Below are 23,760 nucleotides of genomic sequence, written 5' to 3'. Positions count from 1 at the left end.
CCTGGGGACAGCCCAGGAGGTTTGAAGTACTTCACGTTCCTGTCCAGATAAAATAGCCAATTACTCCCTTACATTTCCATTAGCCTGGGTCTCCTTTACTGATTCACTGCCAGGCACACCTCAGATCAGGCCACCCCTACAGCACTGAGAGGGAGGTGCATCTTTGGTTATGTTTGTCAGCTGATGTTCTTGGACCAGCTGCAGATGGGAAACCTTTTCAGTCCTAGATTCCAGCCGTGCTGTGTTCAAGCCAAGATTTTTATCTTTAGGCTGCACGTTACCATTTGCTTAGGGGTTACCATATTTCAGGTTCCCAAAAACCTGAACATTGCAGGGGGAGAGAAATACAGTTGGGGATGCTGGAGGGCGTACTTGTGGCAGGGGGTACTCACTGGAGGTGGGGGGCAGCGTCGTTCCCTGTCACAATAGCAGGGCCCAGCCGTCAGTCAGCACCCAGGGCACCAGCCCAGGATGCTGCGACAGTCATCAGTCAGCGCCTCCCTGCAGGATCATTTCCCCAAGGCTGAGAGCTGGGGCCTGGGTGAGCAGGATCCGGCAGCTCTGACTTGCAGGGGAATGGTCCCATCGGGAGTCTTTCTGAGCTGCAGCTTGTCTGCTCTGCAAAAACCCCGGACGTTGCCTGTTGTTTGAAAACCCTACCTGGACAGAGAAGAAAGCAAGCTCAAAAAAAAGGGGTTCTGTCTGGGAAAACCAAGGCATACGGTAACTCCTGCATTTGTTGCCACCTTGGAAACTGAAAACAGTTAACATCTGGGCTTGATGCTACATGTGTATCATCCTATATTGCAGATGGCCTGGTGCCTCAGTTCCTATGAGACGCTTTGTCCTTGCTCTGCAAACTTGTATATGCTGAGCTCAAAGGAACTTAAGATGCGAAACAGAATGTCTTGGTCACGCTGTCAAGTAGTATTACATAGTGGATGTGGTCTAACCAGAGTTGTAAATAGTTAACTACTTTGCATATAGATCCTGTATTTTATAGGTTGAATTTTAATCCCATATTATACATGGGAGCCTCCGTTTGGAAAATGGTATTTATGAACTGCTGGTGCATTTGACAGTGGAAACTCTCAATTATATTTTGCAGCTTAGGAAGGTTGGGGCCCATTTTCCCATTAGTACTTGATTTTTGCTGTTTTTAACTGGGTGAAAAATGAACTTCAAAGTGAGTTACCCCCTGAAGTGTATGTGGCCTTTTTACTGCTGTATAATCAGCCTTGCATTCACTTCCAAACCCCAAACTGGTTTTACATCTCGTTTAATGTCGTTTGGTATAGGTATTACAAGCAATGGGCTACCCAACTGGCTTTGATGCAGATATTGAGTGCATGAGCTCTGATGAAAAATCAGATACCGAAGGCAAAAATGAGACTCTCTCTTCAAACTCAAGCAATAATACTGGAAATTCTACAATTGACACCTCCTCTACCTTAGAGGTGGGTATTCCCTGGAAAACGCAGTGACAGAGCTTTCCATGAGGACAATGGTCTTGTGTAGTTAAGGCACTGGATTGGGAATCAAGAGATCAGGTTTCAATTCCCATCTCTGCCACAGACTGCCAGTGAGACCATGGGCAAATCCCTTCCATCTCTCTGTGCCTCTGTTCCTGAGCCGTAACGTGAGGATCTTTCTTTCTTTTTCTTTCTCTCATCATATTTAGACTGTGAGCTCTTCAGGGTAAGACAGTCTTACTATGCACCTAGCACGCTGAGGCCTCAATCTTGGCACACTTGTAAGACAAATAAGTAACAAATGTAATGTTTTTCTATTTTATAACATAATTCATTGTTTGGAGCTGTTTTTACATTAAAAGTACCTATAGATTGATAGAAGTACAGAAAAGTAACACAATGAATACGGATGCATTTAAATAATGTGAAAGGCATTATCATGTCTTTAAATGTGTACTTATGAATTGACTAGAAAAATGCTACAGTCTAAAGTTACGCTAGCTTAATTTTGGGACTTGTAGCTTAATTAAGGAACTCTAAAGAGCAAATTGTGCTTCTGTTTTCCCACTGAATTTGTGGGAAATGTAGTATTCCCTGAAGGACCAAATGCCTTAACTTGACCAGTCTATGCTGAATGTTTCCAAGAGTCCAGTTGGAAGGGGTCTGCAGTATGTTATTAATTAAATATTTTCTTAAACCATTTCCAATATTTACATAGTTGTCATGAGCTGACAAACCAAGCAATTCAGAGTTCTCTCTTAGGCTGTGTCTGTACCGCGATTAAAAACCTGCGGGCGCTGAGTCTCGGGTCAGTTGACTCAGGCTTGTGGGGCTTGGGCCGCAGTGTAGATATTTGGGCTCAGGCTGGAGCCCACGCTCTGAGACCCGGTGAGCCCGGGCCCAAGTGTTTACACTGCAATTTTATAGCCCCGTAAACTAAGTCCACTGTCCCTGGCCAGCCGCAGCCATGCCGTGGGCCTTTTATTGCAGTGTAGACGTACTCTTAGACTCTATTCTCCCCATCTCCATTTGTACCACCATTCTTCATAATCATCCCCAGGAATTCTAGAAGCGTGTTTGTGTTAAGCATGGAAGCGAGAGCTTTAATTTGAATTTTCATTGCTGTAGCTGATACCTTTGTGATGCACTCAGGAGGTTGTGCAGATAAATAGGTATAGAATTTTGCCTTATTTTTAGATATTATGCTCCTTTCAAATGTAAGTGCTTTTTTGCTACACATATAAATTTAAGTAATCTGCCTGCTCTATAGATGCTTTTCAGTACATTGAAATGTGGATTTCTTCATAACTTAACCAATTTAGATAATGTGACTTCAAACTTAGAGCCAGACAATGTATAATCACTAAGGCTGAGATTTTGTCAGTTATTTTTAGTGAAAGTCACAGACAGGTCATGGGCAATAAACAATAAATCGCAAAAGCCCGAGGTGCCCCTCCCTGGTGATGAAGTCTTGGAGGACATGTAAAATCCCGGACTTCTGTGACCAACTCATAGCCTTAATAATCATTGTGAGCCAAGGTGCCTAGCGTAGCCCTCACTGGAAATGCCAAGGTCAGGGCAGGTTGCAAAAAGGAGAGCAGATACTCCCAAGACTGTGGGTAACACTGAAGTTATACTCCCCAACCAGTCACAAACTGCTTCTGATCCCCACCCTGGTTACCAAGAAGAAGAAGGAGGAAAAAAAAAAAACCACACCGCCCCTTTATTGCATTCCAGTTTCAGACTCCCAATCAGCACCTAGGTGCAGTAAGGTGAGAAGTTATTTTAAAAATTCTGCTCACTATACAAAATGTTCTTCTGACCCCAAAGGGCCAGCCACATTGCCAGGTCATAGAGTAGCAGCCGTGTTAGTCTGTATCTGCAAAAAGAAAAGGAGGACTTGTGGCACCTTAGAGACTAACAAATTTATTTGAGCATTAAATATAAATAAATTTGTTAGTCTCTAAGGTGCCACAAGTCCTCCTTTTCTTATTCCCAGGTCAGTATTAGGTTGGATCTTTCCCAAAATCCCATGTTGCCAGCCAATCCTTTAGCATCTAAAACTACAGGTTTACTATGAAGAAAAAAGGACAAGAAGAGTTGTTAAATGATAAAACAATTACATACATACATGGACTCTGAAGTCTTTGTATCAGGTTCTTAGCAGTGTTGGTGAATTTGCTGGCTTGAAAGTCCCTCTGGAATACATCCACAGCTTGGATGGGTCATTCAGTCCTTTGTTCAGAGCTTCAGTCTGTAGAAAAGTTACTCCAGAAGTAAGAAGCAGGAATGAAGAAAAAATGGAGAAGATGCAGCTGCCTTTTATAGTCTTTTGCCATGCGGCTTGTCTTTCCTTTGTTTCAAACACAAGCTGCCCAGCACATCCCCTGGAGTGCCTTAGAGTTCTGTCCATAGGCATGCCCCTGCATGCCTTGCTGAGTCATAAGATGTAGCCCTGACCCTTTCAATGAGTTCAGTGTATAATTCATGTCCCTTGATGAGCCATCAAGGAGGCTGGGCAGTGTTGATGCCAATCTGTCTGGGGATGTCACCCAGATGCACAGCACAAGTTCGGAAATACGGATATACCCTAAATATCTATAACTTACAACACAAAGATAATACAAACATATAAACAAGATTACCGTATCTAGTGAATTATAACTTTTCCGATGATGCCTTACATGGTATATCTAGTAAGGTTCATTGCACTTTTATAATATTGGTATTAACAATATTATAATATGTCTCCCATATTCCATACAGCATCACAATCATATTAGCCTTTTTAACCCTGTTTTAAAAAGAACTAGAATCATTTAGATCGTTTTTAACTAAAGGCAAATCGTAACTGTTTTTCATGTAAAAAGTTAGAAATGTTTACAAGGGCTAAGGTTTTCAAAAGTGACTCAGGATTTTGGGTGCCTAAATTGAGATGCCTTAAAGGGACCTTATTTTCAGAGGGCAGGTGCCTCGAGTTGGGTACTTGACACTTCTGAAAATCTTGGCCTGGCTCTCCTAATTTTCTGTGTTCTTCTCACTTTTCAGTATCTGCTTTGGTGCCTCCAGCACAGCAGACTATAATGCCGTCTGCTGTACTGGTGTACTGGCTCTTTGTCTCTGCATTTCTAACCCAAGATAACAGCTATATCTACTAAAAGAAAAGGAGGACTTGTGGCACCTTAGAGACTAACCGATTTATTTGAGCACAAGCTTTCGTGAGCTACAGCTACATCCGATGAAGTGAGCTGTAGCTCACGAAAGCTTATGCTCAAATAAATCGGTTAGTCTCTAAGGTGCCACAAGTCCTCCTTTTCTTTTTGCGAATACAGACTAACACGGCTGCTACTCTGAAACCAGCTATATCTACTGTGATGTATGACCTACACTCTGTGGTTTCCCCAGTCAGAGATTGGAAGTGCCAAAGGGATGGTTAGATGAGGCAGTAGAGATGTGCGGAGCTGGGAAAGCCAATCCCCTTCTGTTTAGTAGCAGAGAGTTGCTTTCAAGAAACTTGACACCTTGACACGGTCTGTCCTTCAGCCTGGGTGCCCTTTGAGTCTAGGCTCCCGGGGCAGCCAGCAGCATGACGCTCCGTGCTGTGATGTGAAGGTGATCACGATTGGTCATGGAGACACCGACTGCCTGGCTAGCTGCCTGCTGCGCTTGAAATGAGCGGGTGGCAGTATTTTATTTTATTTTATTTTTTAAATGGTTCATCCCTCCGCTTTCCTTGGGGGCGGGGCTTCATATCTGCTGTTCTGGTGCAGCAGGTTGTGCTGAAGCTCTGACAATGCTGTGTCTCTGTTGCCGGTCCGTCCCTAGAGAGCCTGCTAAGGCGGATGTATCAGGAAGAACTGGCTGTTGCAGAAACACAAAAGGAAGATGATTAATACTGGCGTTTTCCAGGTGGGCAGCCAGACTGTCCAGGTGGGCAGCTGTTATAGGCAGACATGCTGTAGATGTGTGTCTGCCATTCAGAGTTGTTACGGTTATAATATATCTTGTCTCTGTAGGTAAGAACTCAGGGCCCTATCCTCACAGCAAGTGGCAAAAACCCAGTGATGGAGCTAAATGAAAAAAGAAGAGGTCTTAAGTATGAGCTCATCTCTGAGACAGGTGGGAGCCATGATAAGCGCTTTGTAATGGAGGTGAGTGAAGCAGTGCTCAGAAATCTGCAGGTGGTTTTGCTGACCGTGCTTCAGTCCTCTTGGTAGCTTTCATTTGCCACTTAATGTTATTCCAGAGCCTTACTGTTCGTTCTCTTCCACAAGAGGGATGGTAACCTTTTCAGGTTCCTGTATCTCCCAATGCCAGGATGACTGTGGAGATGGCAGGGGAATGTTCTCCTTGCCCTAGGTAATTCAGCAAGGAGGATTTGGTTATGAAAGCCCCTAAACACATCACATCCCTGCCCTGCCATGGGGAGAGGGCAGCTGAGTAACAAAAACCACTACCCACTATGTGTCATGGACGGGTCCTGGCAGCCCTGTATGAGTGCCCTGATTTGATCCTCTTGTTGCCAGCCTAGCAGGGGTTAGGAATGATGTAACAGAGGGAGCCCATTTGGTCTCTGGCTCATTTTACTCTGCAGCAGCAGGTTCGTGGGCTGACCTAGAATCAGCATTGATGGTCTCTAAAGAGAGTACAAGGTAGCTCTCTTTAGCCAAAGGGTAGCCATAATGCAGGTTCTTGAAGATGATGGAGGTGCAAAGCTGATTGATTAGGGTCGTAGGTGCCCCAAAAATGTTGTGGGGTTTGGGGATCATTTAAAAGTATAATTTTGGGTGAGATATAAAGCTAAGGTCCTGCTCACCAAAGACTTCATGGCAACCTTCCCAAATGCCAGCGAGTTAATCCCTGCCAAATTCCATCCCAAGTAAATGTATTTTACCTCTTTAAATTCCCCGTTCAGTTTCAAGTTGATATGGGATTCCTAACTTCTGTCCTGTTAATCAGCTGTATTTCAGAAGTGGTTAGTGGCTCAAGTGATAACTACCTATCACATGGAGCTACTGGGTTTAATTAGCTCTTGATTGTGGAGTGCTTTGAACTCACTGGAGGAAATACAAGTTAGTTTCACCCATAACTGGACTTACTTGTTGTTGAAGTTTTTTTTATAAATGGCTCATGATTCCAGCTGGGATCTGGTTGTAAATATGAGTTGTCGTTCCCACCAGGAAAAGTACTGGCTCTAAATTAACCTCTTGGCTTTAGGTAGAAGTAGATGGGCAGAAGTTCAGAGGCGCAGGTCCAAATAAGAAGGTGGCAAAAGCGAGCGCTGCTTTAGCAGCACTTGAGAAGCTCTTTTCTGGGCCTAATGCAGCCAACAATAAGAAAAAGAAGATTCTCCCTCAGGTAAGAATCCCCAGTTGCCTTGTATAGTTAGCACCATTATCTATGTCAGCACCGCCCTGGGGTAGCATTAGATAATGGTGGCTGCAGAGGAGCACATGACTTCAGTCCGTTGTTTTTCAGCAGGTCCATTGGAAGCATTGTCTTTTGGTTTTATTACTCTGTTGTTGTTAGTAATTTGTTAATTGGACTGAGAGGCCTGAGCTGATGTGAGGGCCTCAGTGTGTTAGGGCTGTACAAAGACACAGAACAGTCTATGCCCCAAAGTGCTTACCATCTTACATAAAGAAGACAGAGAGAGGGGAAGTGACTTTGCCCAAGGTCACACAGTCGGTCAGTGCTGGAGTCGGTTATAGAACTCAGGTCTCCTGAGTTCAAGTCCAGTGCAATACCCTAGGCTGCACTACCTCTCTGATAGTAACAGAGGCAGACTTAAAGAATACCTTGTTTATAGCAGGGTGATAGACACAACCTCTAGCTTCTAGACTAAGTTGAATTTTGAGCCTAAACTGTTTGAGGGGTATCCCTTTTCAAATGCAGCATTTCATTGGATGAGGAGGATTTGTTTTATAAAAACTTCACTTCAATCTTCTTTTTATATTAGATTCTAATAATTCAAATAATTAAAAAGGTTACTGAGAGCCACAGTGATCTGTCCATTCTATATTATCAGTGTACTTCTTCCAGAGAGCCACACACAGAAAAAGTCCTAACAGTTACAGCTTTGATCTGCATTGTGCAGATTAACTAGAATTAGGATTTCTTTTCCAGTCTTTGCAAAAATGAATTTTGTTCCATCCTGCTGCAGCATAAAATATATTCAGAGAAATTATCAGCCACATGTATTCATTAAGTTCTGTACCTAACAATTATGTTTATAGAATTCTCCTGGGCGCACTGAGACCTCTAATTCCTGCATCATGGAAGTTCTTCAGCTTCCATTATTATTTTAAAATCCAATTCCTGAAGAATGTTATTCCACACAAAGACGGCAGTTAAGAATATGACTCTGATTTTTAGTCATATTCTGCTCTTATTTCTTTGCAATAAGCCATGTCAATACTATTCTTCTAAAGCTCTCTGATCTGCTACATGAGGTTGCCAGTTAGCCTGCAGCTGCTGACTATGCTTGGGGAACGATGTGGTTTGATGCACACATGCAGACTCTCTCCCTTTATTTAAAAGAAGGAAAAATCAGAGTTTCTAAAGGAGATTTGGCCAGCGCAGTCTAGGGTTAGAACAACAGAGCTGTCTACACAAGTGTAGCGATTGTGCACTTCGAGAAGAAAAAATTAAGAAATGGCGTTTACTGAGTAGGATAAGCAGCCGGAGCCAGAAGGTAATTAAGGAATAAGATAATTATAACAAAATGAAAAGAGAGAAGGCAAGGGATTTATTCAGACATTTTTAGAGGGGAATAGATCTTACAGTGGGCCAGAAAATAAAAATTAAGTAGGAAGGATGTATTCTTACCACTAGAGACACTCAGCATTTAAAACGGATAGGCCCATTACATCAAGTACATAAAAGGTTGTTACAAGATGGGTGGAGAAAAATTGTTCTCCTTAACCTGTGAGGATACAAGAAGCAACGGGCTTCAATTGCAGCAAGGGCGGTTTAGGTTGGACATTAGGAAAAACTTCCTGTCAGGGTAGTAAAGCAATTAATCCCAGTGTTGAGGGAGATTGTGGAATCTTCATCACTGGAGATTTGTAAGAACAGGTTAGACAAACACCTGTCCGGGATGAGTGCAGGGTATTGGAGCAGATGACCTCTCGACCATCTATGATTCTATGCAAATCTATCTCCCTGTGAGGACATGGGAAAAGATCTATCAGATTGAATGGATACTGCACATACTAGCCCAAAGGAAGTGTAACTCTGTGTTTCAAGTTTAATTCCTATCTAATGAGTCTAACTGTAAGCAGCCAAGATTCCTGAAAGTCAAAATCAGTGGCCAAATTTTGAAATGTGCCAGTCATCTGACAGTTGCCAACCCAACCTACAGGAGCTGAGTGGCCAACACTTCTGAAAATCTGGCAACCCAGTTTAATGATGCCTAAGGGCTCGTCTACACAAACAGTTAGTGGCAAGCTGAGGTGTGAATCTACCTGAACTAGCTGGCCACAGACTAACTCTCGTACATAGTTAGCCTAGTCCTTTTTGAAATGGGACCAGATCAGCATGTATTAGCTGTTAATGTGCAGCAGCCGGGGGTCCACACGGACACTTAGTGCATGGCAAGCTGGTGCAGGGTAGATTTACAGCCCCGCTTGCCCTGAACTAAACGTTGAGTAGAAGCCCTAAGCGTGACTTTAGGAGCATAAGGATAGGTTGGTATTTTTGAAAAATCTTACCCAGGCTTTTTTGCTTCATTTGGGGTAGAATCCTGGTCCTCTTGAAGTTAATAAGGCTGAGATTTCACCTTTGATATGTTACAGGGAAATATTACAATAAAAATGCCAATGCTTCTGTCCTCTCTCTCTCTCTCTGTCCTCTCTCCTCCCTCCCTCCCGCTTCCCTTCCCCCCCCCCGCTCGCCCCAACTTGACTGCTCCAGCTCTTAGCTCAGCACTTCATGGGGGAGGCAAGCCAGAGAGGAGAGGTGGGAAGAAATAGGGTCAATATCCTCCCCCTCTCCTCTGGGCCACGTCACTCTCTCAAAAAGTGTCCAGGATTTCTGACAATGTAACAAATCCAGCTTTGCAGCAGGGACCCCACGTCCCTGCAGCTCCCTACAGGCAAGCGAGGTGGAGATCAGTAGCAGAGTGTAGTGGCACATTGGTGCCCTATCAGAGTCACATCGCACATGTGACAAAAAGATAGCCCATCCCTGCCCCAAAGAGCTTTCAGGCTAAGTAAGAGAGCTGATTACTATGGCATTGGAATGAAACAAAGATGCCCTTTGGCACAGCTGCCAATGCTCCATTCATTCTGTCCAGGGAAGGGGATTCTGTAAATGGAGAACTAGTGAGCTCACGTATAGGTCTGTTCCACAGTCCCCAACTCTGCACAGCTGCGCTTCGGAATGGAGTGAGTGAGTGTGTGTTGCCTTTAACAAGCCTGGCAGGTTGAATATAGCATTAGAGGTGATTCATACAGATCATTAGCTGGGTTTACCATGGATTGCCTTGTGTATCATGTTCTGCATCATGCCATTTTTATTATTCTGCACAGACTAAAGGAATTGTAAATACAGCTGTGTCTGCAGCAGTCCAGGTTGCTCGAGGCAGAGGTCGAGGCGCTTTAACACGAGGGGCATTTGTTGGGGCAGCCGCTGCTACTGGATACATAACACCAGGTACGTCATAGCACTAACAGCTAAGGGTCTGTCGAGCCCAACTGTCCGTGGATGAACTATGGCTGCTGATGTTCACCTCTCTATGGGTCAGACTCATCCATGCTAGTGACCTGTTTAGTTTTGTAGCATTTGAGAAGAGCCATGGGGGGAAATGCGTGGGGGTTTAAATGAAGGGAAAAGTCAGAGAGTCTGTAAAGCTGGAAATGTATCTCGCTTGCGGTTTATTGTGCATGGAAGATGAGCGCATCGCTATCCAGCTCTTTCCCTGGGGCTTTGTAATTCTGATATCTGCCTTTCTCATAACTCTCACCATGGCATGATTCCCACAACTCTGTGCCTGGTTGTGAAGTCTCCTGGAAGATGCCTGTTAGTATTACGATTGGCTTTACCAAGAGTTTCTCATTCTAGATAATGCTACAGGATTATCCTTAATAAGAGCAGAGGGGTATTGTTTGTGCATGCAAAATGAAAGTCCTGTCCTGCGCGCATTGCTTCCCATGAGAAGTGCTTTGCCGCCTGATGAATCTCCTCTAGGAGCAGTCTGAGTCACAGTAAGAGAGACCCTTCAGTCCTCTTGGGGAACGGCTATTGGAATGGAACTTGCTGCCGGGCTGGAATGCGCCCCAGAGTCGCGAACTGTGGGGATTATGCTGGCAGATTTGGAAGTCATTGTGCTCTCGGGAGCACCCTGCACAATCTGGGGCTGTGAGCAGAGATGTCTATTAACAGCTGTCATGTTGGGAGAAATGAAGGAAGGAAATTCACATTCATATTCTGACGGATGATGCTGTGTAATGTTGGCTGCGTTGCTTTGAGCAGCAAAACTGCAGGTCCAAATTAAAAGGCTTTTTGGTTCCCATTTATACTTGGGCCCCTTCACGCAGAATTCACATCGCTGGTCAGGCTGTTTTAGGGTTAGCAGCCACAATAAACAAAACTGTAGCTACAGAGACAATGAAGTGCATAGCAACTTCTGGGTTTCCTCTATATTTCGCTTCATCTAAAACACTGTCTCTCACCTGGTGGGTGTCAACACCCGGGGAGCAGGTGGTCGGGAGGCATTGAAAATCATACTACAATCTAAAACAAAGAAAATCTTCCTCCCCCATTCCCTGCATACTGTTATCCTTCAAGGTCAGGTATTCTCTGTGAACCTCTCCTGCTACACAAACAAATTACTTAGGGTTATCATTGTCTATTCATTTTATGGTGTGGAATCACGAAAATTTGAGTTTGAATAAGGGGTTGCCAATCTGAAGAGGGTGAACCACACTGGTGTAGAAGATAATACGCAGGAGTTGGGGATGGGAGGGGAATCGCCTCCATTTCTGTGTGTTTTATTTTATTCTTTGGTCTCTATGCCTCCAAAGTTCCACGGCCAACGTTCACTTAGCTTCCAAAGAGTAAACCCCTGATCATTAGTGCTCAAGGGTCTTTAGGATATAGTATAGACTCTAATTTGCACCCTTCATCAGTTCCCAAACGTTAACAGTGCAGCCTGTAGTTGGGTATATTTACCTCCTGGCACCGTCAGCAATGTGGTGCCTTCATTGTTCCTGTATATTGATGTAATCATAAATATTAAAAACCAGTAATTCATTTTTAATGGCCTTGAACATTGTTTCTGAAACTGCTTTTCTGCCTGAGGAGTCGTTTGAGACATTGTAACCTGCTAGAGGCACAGTCCTTGCCAGCATGGAATTCTTCCAGAAATAGGTTTAATTTCCCAGCCATCATACTTGTTAAGCATTTATTTCTCTTGGCCTACGTACCTTTTTCCTCTTCAGCCTTCTCCACCCCAATCTAACCTCCCTCAAAAAAAGCTTTACCAGACATGAATGGTACTAAGTCTTAATGAAATAACAAGCAGTAAGAACCAAGAACAATGCTGTCACCATTCCTTTTTATTCAGCAACTGAATGTATCCTCTAACTTTGCATGCCTCCTATCCCCATGATGGTTTGGTTTATTTTTTTTAAGCTGCCATCAGTGCCTACTTACTATCCAGCCATTCAGATGTCTTCTGTGGAATAACTTTGGACTCTGCGGAAATGCCAGTGTTCTTAATCACCAAAAATATCTGCTGATGATTTGGACCTTTACCACAAGCCTCCAGGTTTCCCTTTTCCTAACTGGGGGATTGAGGACAATGACTATTTTATGCATTAAGTCATATCAGTATTTTATTAAGAGAATCTGTAAACTGGGCCTTACCAACTCTTGCAGTGCGACAGTATTGACTGGAAAGTTTCAACCAAGAGAAAATATTAGGGAAAATAGAAAGAAAGGTGGAGCTTCACTCTTCTGTGCTGAAGCTTCCAAAAAACGCGGAAGATGGCTTGTTTGTTTTTTTTGCAGCCAGAATCTGGAACGATTACACCCTAATGCAGCTTAAGTATTTTAACGTAACTGGGAATGGATTTTCTGTTTTGTGTGTGGCCCGTGTATTAAGTTTGCGACCTTTGATGATTCTTCATATGCTGGGGGGGAATAAAGCCAAATGCTTGTTCTGTTTGTATTGTAGGCTATGGGGCACCTTATGGGTACAGCCCAGCTGCGCCAGCCTATGGTATGTATGAACTATTAATTAACTGCACTAGAAATGGTATTGAAAGTATCATGGCAGTCCAAAAATAGAGATTGCCCTAGAGTTTGCAAGTGTGATCCAAGAAAATCAGAGCTCACTTTAAATATGACAATGAGGACATTTTAAATTGATGCCATAACCTTGTGGTTCTTGTTTTGGTTGGAGTAGCTTTTTGCCTATGCTTTGCCTGATTGTGGAAGGACTGCTTGTTCTAACTGCCTGTTCCCTTTCATAGTGAAATTGAATATTTTAAAGTAGTTCTCCTACTTTTTACAGCCAACTTGTGCTCCATTCAAAGAATACCTAAGGGCCAAATCTAACATCCTTGAATATTACTCTAATGCCCCTTGGCTAAACACTGGTAAAATGATAGTCCATAAGTTAGACTTGTGGGCATTTCCTCTTATTGCAGTCAGTTGTTTGAAATGCCCACTGCCACAGACATCTCATAACCAGTCCAGACACATTTTATATAGTTGCAGGCTAAATGCTGCTGTTTGGGTCAAGCCAACTGAGTTTCTGTAGGTTACTTAGAGAGCTGTAGCTCACGAAAGCTTATGCTCTAATAAATTGGTTAGTCTCTAAGATGCCACAAGTCCTCCTTTTCTTTTTTCAAGCCTGCTAAGGCACCATAACTTGCACTGCCCCTTTCTGCTAAGAAACCCAGTGAAATCTAAGACGGCAGTGCAATATATTTCATATGGACTAAAATAAACGTAGGGCCTCTCCCATAGCTCTAGAGTACTTTCTCCTGCCCACTCCCCAGCTTTTTTAAATACTAGATGAATAAAGCCTGTTTATCTCCAACTGGCCTTTTGGTTACTTTGAATGAGGTTTATGTGGCAATGGGGGCAAATCAGTTTGGAGTCAGTGATATGTTCCGACACGCGAGAGTAAAGCAAGGCGCTGTCTCTCAGAACCAGTTCTGATCTTCTGTGTGTACAGAACCCGTCTTCTCTAACGGGGTAAAATTCTGTAGCTCTCAAATGGCAAAACCACCTGAGTAAGCTCCAGCAGCCTTTTCTTATTTTTCAAAGGGGAAACCTAATCCTCACTGAACCAGCCATTCCTGTGCTGCGTTATTTTCCTAATGCTTGCTTCCATATCGAATCTGAATGAAATTGGTGGCTAACAGTAACTCCACCTGATAACACGACAGGTGTAGAAACCTTATCTGACCAGGGAAATATTGTGGAACTGGGTCACTTGATTTCTACACCTTGGGAAGGAACTGTCACCATTCTGTGATGCACGCTATAAATACAGCTATAGCCTCTTCTGCTGTCCCTGACGATGAAACTGCTACGGCCCTAGTATTGGTGGTGTCTAGGAGTATCTGCCACGCAGGACTAGCTGCTACTGTTCTGTGCTTCCTTCTGTGGAGCAGGGCAAGGGAATTGGCCAGTGAGGTGCCTTTACTCAGATAAGGAATTTCCTCTGATTTAAAGCAGCTTTTCTTATCTTCGTAGAAAGATACGAATTGGCCATCTGTTTTCACATTGCAGCAGGTGATACTAGCATTTCCCATGAAGCATATTCTGTATTCTTGATTATCTTTCTTGCGCTGTTACTAATAACAAAGGGAACCTCTACCCGCTCACCCAGCAGGAAATTAACATATTTAGTTTAGGACCTGTTTCATCAGTGGCTTTTTTTTTAACAATCCCTTTTGTACCCTTCAACTTTGTATGAAACATTAAGAAGTGGGTATTGAATATGACCCTGGGATGGTCTAAGATGGCTGATGCTTGACTATCGGTATCTCTGATTGGCGGATAGGTTATATATAAGATTATGGGGTGAAGTCCTGGCCCCACTGAAGTAAGTGGTAAAACTCTCATTGACTTCAGCGGGGCTGGGAGTTTTACCTACAATCCTTTTTTCTCTTGGTTTTTTTTTTTCCTTCCCCTCCATCTTCTCATGACATCTGTGTTGGAGCCTGAATTGTAATCGCTTAGATATTTACGTGTGGCATATCGCTGACTTCAAAGTCTTGTGAAATCTGCTGCCCCCATTTTTCGCATAAAGAGTTTTTCTGTTTTAATGTCTTATTGTGATGCAAAGTACTGAAATAATGCTTTTCTGGCTGTAAGGTAAATATGTCTCTTTGCCTTTGTAAGCTGTTGCATGTTGGGAAGTTTCACTCTGATCATCTGGTGCTCTGGAATACCTGCTGTTGCTGCTTTGTGATTTCTAAATGGATATGTAGGTTAAATATTAGAATTTAAATAGGAACCATTTTAAAAAAAGTATTTAAGTATGCAGAAGTTTGTGAGGCCACAAGAACGCTATAATAATTCTGAGATTAGGCAGATATTAATCTTTCCAGATTTGCCACTTCAGTACAATATGAATAAATGCAGAAAGTCTAAATGGATATAGAACTTGAATGAGTTATCAGTGCCTGGGTTGGACAGATACAAAGGGAGGTTTGTCAAACCTGTGCTGTGCCACTTTTTAAAGAACGTCCGGTTATGCACAGCAGCATTTACTGTCTCAAATCTTTGGAGTTGTAGCTGGCCTGTCGAATTACTTCAGGACACTGAACAAGATAGATTATCCCCACTATCTTCACAAGAATGTAAATTAACTTTCCAAATCCAGTCTGGTTCAGTGTAACATAGTAGTGACTACTTCTGGAACATATTGCTCATGCTAAATTAATAAACATCAGAATGATGATAAAATCTAATATGTTATATTAAAACTCCTGTTTAAAGCATTACAAAATGTTGAAATGTTTTGCTTATGGGGTTCAATGTCCTCAAAACTCATTGACTGACTCATCTGGAAAGGGTTAATGAGAACATTACTGTAAGCTTTTACTTGACTTTATTGGATCATTGAACTTATTTGGAGTCCTCTCCGTTTCTTCTCTCTGTAGGTATACCCAAGAGAATGGTTCTGTTACCAGTTATGAAATTCCCAACATATCCTGTTCCCCACTACTCATTCTTTTAGCAAATGGCAGAAGCTAATTCCTATTGATTGAACAACACAGTACAGTACAGAATGTTAGAAGAAAAAAAGCCTTTTTATCCTGTTTTCTTTGAACACATACTTGAGCAAAGTCATTTGTAAAGAAACATCTTTTCCTACTTTTTGATTTTAACAAAATGCAAATTTAGTTCTCTAAAACTTGAAAAAAAAAATGTTCTGTGAAATGTTACCTCATTTTCAAATAACTTATACCAGCCTTCTGTTATAGGGAAGAACTAGAAGCTTAAACCTTACGTTTTAAATGAAGTATCCGATTATGTAAAATTAAATTTGTGAAGGATGTATAGAATATAAAACACTGATCACAAATAAACTGTTTTGTCGTAACACAGAGTACTGCCTGTTTCCTAATGCAGTCATACAGAAACTCAGTTAATGGCCTGTATTTGTTGTAGGACTACTTAAGTCAGAGTGTAGTTATTTTAAAAAAAACAAACCAGTAACACAATAGAAACTTCTCAATTAAAATTTAACTTTGAAAATATTAAGGTGAATAAAGCTAGTAAAATATGGGTTTAAGTATTGTCTTAGCTTATTATTTTTGATATATCTTAGCATCAGTACCTTGAAAGGATTCCCTTAGCATCTTTAAAACCAAGGAAATTAGCATATCATAAGGCTCAGTAACGTAGACCCTGTCTTCGTTTTCCAAGAAGCCTCTTCATTTGTATGCAAAATGCTGAAAAAGAAAACAAAGGGAATTATTAACACTAGTTGGTCTCTTTGTATTCAGTTATATTTTGTGAAACCTGTGTTAAACAAGGGAAATTTCCATGCAAAGACTTTTGTTTTGTAATTGGAGGAATACATAGTTAAGTCTGTATTGCCCAGAGAAAGGACAATCATAACGTTATGCTTAAATTCTTTGGTGTTCCAAAGATGTTTCTACAGTGCCCCCCACATCCCCCCCAAAAAGAATAAATTGCACTTGTTCTTGTGGCCTTCTTCACTCTGTAAGATTGTCTGCCCACCCTTGATTTTCCATGTAGCATTTTTACAGTTATTTCAGTGGTCAGTCTCTAATTAAAAAAAGGGTTCTCCTTTTCCCCTTACAATTATAAGAATCTAAAGCAGCAACAAGGTCCCCATGAAAACTTGCTATTTAATGGTCCCAGTTCTTGTTGAGTGCTGCTGTGAAAAGTGACACATTTCAGCCATAGGCCAGTATTCATTTTTTGATACGAGTTGGTGCCCAAGTAAGGCGACATCTATAATGTGAGGACTGCATGCGCCCTCTGAGAGCATAGAGCAGAGGACATGCTCCGTACTGTCGCCAGGATATTTCCAGGCTTGTGTATAAAGCTGTTGTGCTTTGGACTCTAAGACGAAGGAATAAAGTGCTTTTTATTAAGGTATCACCCCCACAAAATAAGCGGCATTGTTGGTTGCACTTCCCCATTCAGAGGTCACCAGTTCCTTTTCAGTAGGTTTGTTATGTTTTGTGCTGTATTGAAGATGCCTTTATACACTCTGCTCTCTTTCAGACTCTATTCTTGGGGGAGGGTGGGTTTTTTTTAAATGACGCGGTAAGAATGGGGCTTAACGCAACGTATGTTTCTCATAGCAGGGAGAGTAACTATAGAACAGCATGATAAGGGGGTGAAGTGTATAACAAGCTGCTTTCCTTGGAATTAACTACAGCAGCTGTTCTTCAACCAAGCATTTGTGCTTAGGAATGAGCTTAAATCTTTTCATAAACGTTTCTCTTCCTGCTGTAGCTCTTGCTTTCATTTGGTGGTGGTGGTACTTTAATAAAGTATGTAGCCTTTATTGACAGTAGCAGTGAGTCTGACATTAGCATCCCTTGAATTAGCACTGAGAGATAAACGGCAGGGATGGGGGTACCTTCAAATTGAGTAGTGCTGATAAATCATTGACTTGTTTTGCTGGCCTATGGATGAAAGGGAGCCATCACGGAGCAGAAAAAGCATGGCTGATGAGAGCCCATTTTTGGGTAATACAATATTCATTAAAAGATCCCTGTCTTTTTTGGGGTGTTCTTGATTGGCAACTGCTAATGATAAAGTTTTTGTTTTGTTTTGTTTTTGTTTTTTTAATCCATGAATTTCTGAGACTTTAAATTTTAAACTACAATTTGTTCTGAAAATATTTATTTATTGAAAATTTACTTGCCCAATAACTTATTCCTCCCCAGCTCATTAAACAGAGGGAGCTATGCTCTTTTCCAACATGATGGCCGTCATTTCAGATGATTTATATGAAGTCATTTTTTCATTTTTTGTCATTTGTTGGGAGTTACTAACCACATTGTAAACTTGCCCCGTTGCTGCATATTTTACATTTCTCTGCTTTACTGAAAATATGAATGAGCGGTCGGTTCTTTGTTTAAAAAGTGATCACCTTGGAAGTTTAGATGTTTTGATAGTTTTAAAAGTGCCCACTTGTGTCCCTTTTACAATGAAAATTCCACTTACAGCTGAAGGAGCAGAGAAATTTAAATGGAGCTTTAGCTTCAGCCAATCCCTTTGAAATTAACATGAAGTTTTTGCTTCTCTGCTCTTTTCTCCACTGTAGGTGGTTTTTTCATTGACAGTCCCTATTGCCAGCCTCTCAGCATCGCACCTTTTATTGTACACTTGAGCCCTCAAGATTTCTTCTCTGACTTCTAGAACCATCAGGTTGTCTGGCTCGAAATGGCTATTGTAGATGTCTTAAAAGCAAGAACAAACGTGACTCGTTTTGAGGGGGTCTCAGCTTCAAATATGGAACTCTGAGCTTTTCCTTTTTGAAAAGATATTTTCCCTGAACTCAGATCCTTTTAAATAAAAGCAATACTTATTGCAAGCCACAGTCCTTCTTTGGGATACATAGCAATAAATGTGCACACATGTCTCTTGGTTATTTCTTCATGCCAGAAAGAAGAGACCAATGTATAAAACTTGGACTTCATTAAAAATTGGTGGGGCTCCCAGTTTAATCAGTTAACTCCGCCTTAGCTTTCACCACTTAAATCAGAATTTTAACTGAACAATTGTGCTCAGCTCTTTAGTATCAAAGTTCACCTAGAAACTGCCACCACGGCTTACAGTGGCCATTCTTGAACCCAGAGCTGCTACATGCCAGAAGACATAAAAGGCAGCAAACATTCCACCTTTTCTCCCAAGTATAACTGAACTAATGTGTCTCAACCATGCCTCACAATAATATGGTGAAACGGTGGAAGGATTAGGTCATTTCACTTCTGAAATGAATATTTTTTTCCCTAAAATCCTTATAAAATAACTGACATTCTAGAATCTGGCAAATTTCAGAAAAAATTCGCTGTTCTAAGTTCACTTTTTTGTTTTGTTTGTTTTTCGTTAAACTGTTTGGGTTAATGTTTGAGGTGTTGAATCAGTTATCTGGATTATTAACTGAAGTCACAGATGCCTCTGTATGAAAGTCTTTTATTTAAATGGTGTTGGAACCTCTATATATTGCAGGATAAGACTTTTAAACAGTTTTCAGCAGGTTAATATCACTTTATTCTCATTCTCTCCGGATCTTCGTAGCCATATGCACTTGTATAAAATAAGCTGAAATGTAATGACTGTAAGCAGAGATCATGGTATAAAAGGTAAGAATTTTTATTCTCAGCTTGAAGAATATGTTAATTACTGTTTTTCAACTCCCGTATACATGTGATGAATCATATATATGACATGAGCTTTTATTATGCCTTTATTTAATTTCAAAATCTTAATTGTTTAAGGAAAAAAATCAACTGGTCTTATTTCCAATCTTTTGTGTTTTTTAAAGGCCACTGAAATTCTTTTAGTTTAAGATAAAAAACTATTGATGTTAAAAGATATTAGTTTATAAGAAAAAAGGAATCCATTAGTCTTACCAGTAAATCATTCTGCTCCAAACATCTCTTCTTGTGTAGTCTGAAAAGTTAATCATATTGATACTCTTGAGTATCAAGCACTGCATTCTTTCCTTTCTAGTGGAAAAATTTAGCTGTGTACCAAAGCCAAAATGTCTGCTAACCAACATGATTTGTACATAAAGCTGTACATAAACATGGCTTTCTATAGGTGTACAGAATAGAAATGTACTGTTGACTACATGATATTGTCTAATTAATAAGAAAGTAATCTTTTCCCAAAACTATTAATGCTAATCTCCAAAGGAAGGAGGAAAAGCTTTGGTAATATTTAGAATATGAAGTTAAAATGTGCGGAGACCAAATTACATTAGGCCAAATTAATTCATAAAGGGAGGTTGGGGGGGTGATGGTGATTAACTCAGCATGAATAAATTGCTTGGTCATGGTTTTGTAAAACTAGGAATTAAGACAGAACCATTAATAAGTAATTCTGTATTTTAAGTTTACCTTACAAAAATTTACTTGGATTAAAATGATTCTGGATTGAGGCCTAAGTGTATGTGATGTGTATAAATTTTTTTTAAATAGTCATTTTAAAATTTGTTTTACATACTCTTGCATATTATAGCAATGTACTGTCATTGTAATATAAAGTTGCTGAGAACTCTTTTCATATAAAAATGGTACTTAGAATGTGGCTTTTAAATGCAGAATAATATTGGCCCCATAGTCACTCTTAATACACAGACGTGAAAGGTACAAAAGACTTGATTTACCACTATTCTACTGCTGTAAAACTGGTAAGCACATTGAATAATGTAGTGGTAAACCAGGCTCAGAGTACAGTATTTTTTGTAGTAAGCAGGTAAGTCACCACACTATGTAAATTAAATGCATTTATTTATCAACTGAAAAAATCATAATTTCAGAAAATGTAATCTTAGGTATAGATTACCCTTAGTAACTCAGTCCAGCAAAGATCTGGATAGAATTAATAGTCTGTTACTGCACAAATTGCTAACTATAAACTCAACCAATGTCAATGGGAGAGCCTGGTTTGACAAGTGGCATCTAATTTTGCACCTAGAAAAAACTTCAGACTCAATTTTGCAAGCAAGTTGTACATTATAGCACTTGAACATCTAACTACATTGTGGGTGCAATCAGTGAGCTGTTGAAATGCTGTAAAATGCTCACACAGTTATTGCATAGTGCAGATTTGGATCGACAGTTATCTTTAGGCTCAAATTTGGGACTCCTTCCCCTGAGACCCTATTAAAGACAAGGTCTGAATCTTTCACTAGCAGAGGATTGCTTAGTCTTCTATTGAGAATGGGCAGCAATAGCAGGCTGCTCTGTTAGGCTTTGGAGGAGGAATGTTTTATACATTTCACATCAGAGGTAAGGTATATTATAATTAACTGCTCTTCAGGTTTCCTCTGAATAGCTCAGGTGGTGATAGGCACTGTCCAGGTCAGGTACTGATTTAATAAAATGCCTGGCTGCTTCTCACTCATTGAGAGAGTTTGATATTAAATGGCCTTTATTTGGCAGTTTATTCCATTTATTGACTGCTCTTCAACAAAACAGTTAAGCCTGAATTTCCTTATTTGTCCATAGTTACCCCCATTTAATTGCTTCAGTCCCTTATTCGGTTCCACTGATGCCCTTCTGAAATGTTCACCACTTAGGAGCCTACTTCTCACTGAAAGTCAGCGGAACTTAAAGTAAAACTTTCAAAAGTGCCTAAGTGACCAAAGATCCTAAGTCCCACTGATTTTCATTGAGACGTAGGCTCCTACGTTACTTCTGAAAATGGGACTTAGGAGCCGAAGTCACATAGGCACTTCTGAAAATTTTCTTTTAGACTCTCATTCACAGTTCTTAAACTAGTTGGAATGTCAGGTCACTCTTGACCACTAGCACGGGTTGCATCTACCTGACGTGCACTTGGGACAGGCAGTAGTCTGCAAGGGGAAGTAGAAAGTGCTCTCTTCTGTAGCCATATCTGCACGGTGTTTAAATCACAGGTAAGTCAGCAGAGGAGAGGGGTATACATTGCCTTTAGCCTGCAATTCTAATGTTGCTGAGTTTCATAGCTTGGAATGCATTTAAACAGGCCTAGATGCAAAGTTGACTCTATAAGCTTTACTTTATAGCTGCTATGTGTATTCTGTTGGATCTTTAAGAACAAGGGAGAAACACTGTTATTTTGTAGCTTGGACTTCTGGCTCAGAGTTCTGAGGAAGTCCCTTTCAATTAGTGACGGACAAGGAGATACAGAGTTTGGTGTGTTCCCTTCCTTCATTAACCCCTGGAGCTAGTTGATTTGATTCTAATGTGTGCTTTAGAAATTACTCCTAGCACCAAGAGATTAAGATACCAAATCCCCCAGATAATTGACTGGCCCATTAGCATGTTCTCTAGATTGGAGATGGGTGGGACTGACACTGACTCTGGCAGGATTACTGGGCAATTTGGACATTGGGTAGATTCTTGACTGAATTAGAGAATAAGTGACAACTCCTACAGAAAGAGAGAGGTTAAGATATGGGTAGAAATAATTCCCTCTGGGATATTCCTTTGGTATAATAGCATTAGCCTGCCTTTTGCTGCACCTCCATACAGGATGGTGATCAGTTAAGACACTACTGACTCAGTCTACAGTTTACTGTCTTCTCCATATGTCCCCAAAAAGACATTTAACCCCAGGAAAGGGAGAACAGAACGTGGTACTGGCTTGGTGGTCGGCCGGTGACCTGAAAGTGTGTCTGAAAGCCATACAGAAGCTTTGCGGTATGTCACATCTATGCTCCAGAGAACAAACAGGCTTCCACTTCATTTCCAGGTGTAATTCCTAGCATTTGTCTATTTGGTCTGGATCTATAAAGCTCTGTATGGTTTAGATCCTGGATACCTTAAAGTCTCTACCTTTTTCATCATATTCCCTGCTCGTGGGTGAGGTCAGTAGCAGTGCTTGGGTTCATGTCTGTGATGTAGGGTATTTGAAGGACTCTGTGACTTGCTTCCCCAACCACCAGAGATTTGTTCAGTCAGGCGCTTTCTGAGAGGATGTTTTAAGGGCCTTGGCTTAGTTTGAAGGGCAGCTGTTGTCTGTCAGTCATCTTATGTTAACCCTGTTGTACGTGCTGGGGATATATATATTTTTTAAAAGCTGCCTGTGCCTTTTGAGGTGTAGGTCCCACCCCATCACTGAGCTAAACTGCTTGTGTCCAACAGCAGTATAAACAGCTGTAAAGGGCCATTCTCTTAGCTAACAGAAGAGTTGTGCATCCTGCCATTACATCATCTCTGTGCCAGTTCTAGCTATCTGTGTTCTTCTTTAACATGCATTCAGTATTTGGAACAGGGCAACCTTATTCCTGGGCATTGTGCTGCTCAGATGGAGAGTGCCTCCTGTGTACCTGCAGCGACTGTGTAGCATGCAGCTTCTTGCTGCAAGTGGTTCCTGTCGGACGGAGTACACAATCCAGCCTGCACAAAAAAAAGGCAATTTAGCGCCTGTGGAGGTGGTTCCTAATTTGTCTAATTTGCTGTCATGCAGCCAGCAGGAGTTAATTACATGATTCCAGCAATCAGGATGGCTCCCATTTAATGTTCTGTCAGTCCTGCTGCCAAGAGTTGCACTGGAGTTAAATACCTTTTGCTTTTATGAGATTCTCTGTCAAGGAGCTTGGGAGGAGCAATCTATTTCAACATCCCAGTAAATAACGGAATGGGGTTTTTTAAGCTGTGGAATCTTTACAGCAGGAGGTTTGTAGGCACTTTCTGGCATCACATTCTAATGGCCTTGAATTAACCTTTTGAAAAGCTTTAAGAAAATGGTGAATTTTGATGGAGAATTTTAATTTATCATTCAGGCAGTGGTGACTATTGCTCCCATCGCACGCAGATACCCAGCTCAGCTGTCTTCACGCTGTGGAGAGAAAAGGGATCCTTGCACTTGCCTTCTAGCAGAAGGGTGATCTGTAAAGTGTCTTACTCATAAAAAGGTTATATTCTCTAACCACAGGAGGATCTTAGTTAGGTAAAGGCCTATAACACACAAAAAAACCACTCTGAGTCTGCGGTTTTCCCCAGCAACCACTGAGTGAAAAATTCATTGACCACAATTCCCCTCTTGGGCAGGACAGAAGAACAGGGCACTAGCACAAAGAGATTTCCAAATGGGCTAGGAAGAAACCCTTCCCTATGGG

The 23,760-nt window shown here is 41.3% G+C and overlaps 1 protein-coding gene across 3 annotated transcripts in view; it reads left to right on the top strand.

Annotated features, from left to right (window-relative positions):
- The window catches only part of STRBP (spermatid perinuclear RNA binding protein), a 41,229-nt gene extending 25,217 nt beyond the window's left edge, over positions 1–16,012 (top strand). For all 3 annotated transcript variants that reach the window (XM_074973747.1, XM_074973746.1, XM_074973745.1), the window contains exons 12-17: positions 1,299–1,457; positions 5,489–5,623; positions 6,690–6,830; positions 10,004–10,127; positions 12,652–12,696; positions 15,599–16,012. In XM_074973747.1, the coding sequence (XP_074829848.1) occupies positions 1,299–1,457; positions 5,489–5,623; positions 6,690–6,830; positions 10,004–10,127; positions 12,652–12,696; positions 15,599–15,675 (681 nt within the window). In that variant the 3' untranslated portion in view covers positions 15,676–16,012. The remainder of the gene's footprint in view (positions 1–1,298; positions 1,458–5,488; positions 5,624–6,689; positions 6,831–10,003; positions 10,128–12,651; positions 12,697–15,598) is intronic.
- The last annotated feature ends 7,748 nt before the right edge of the window (positions 16,013–23,760 follow it).

The sequence above is a fragment of the Natator depressus genome, chromosome 16 (genome assembly GCF_965152275.1).
Source record: "Natator depressus isolate rNatDep1 chromosome 16, rNatDep2.hap1, whole genome shotgun sequence".
NCBI lineage: Eukaryota > Metazoa > Chordata > Testudines > Cheloniidae > Natator > Natator depressus.
Note: the sequence above shows the minus strand (reverse complement) of the source record. Positions and strands in the feature narration are given on the sequence as shown.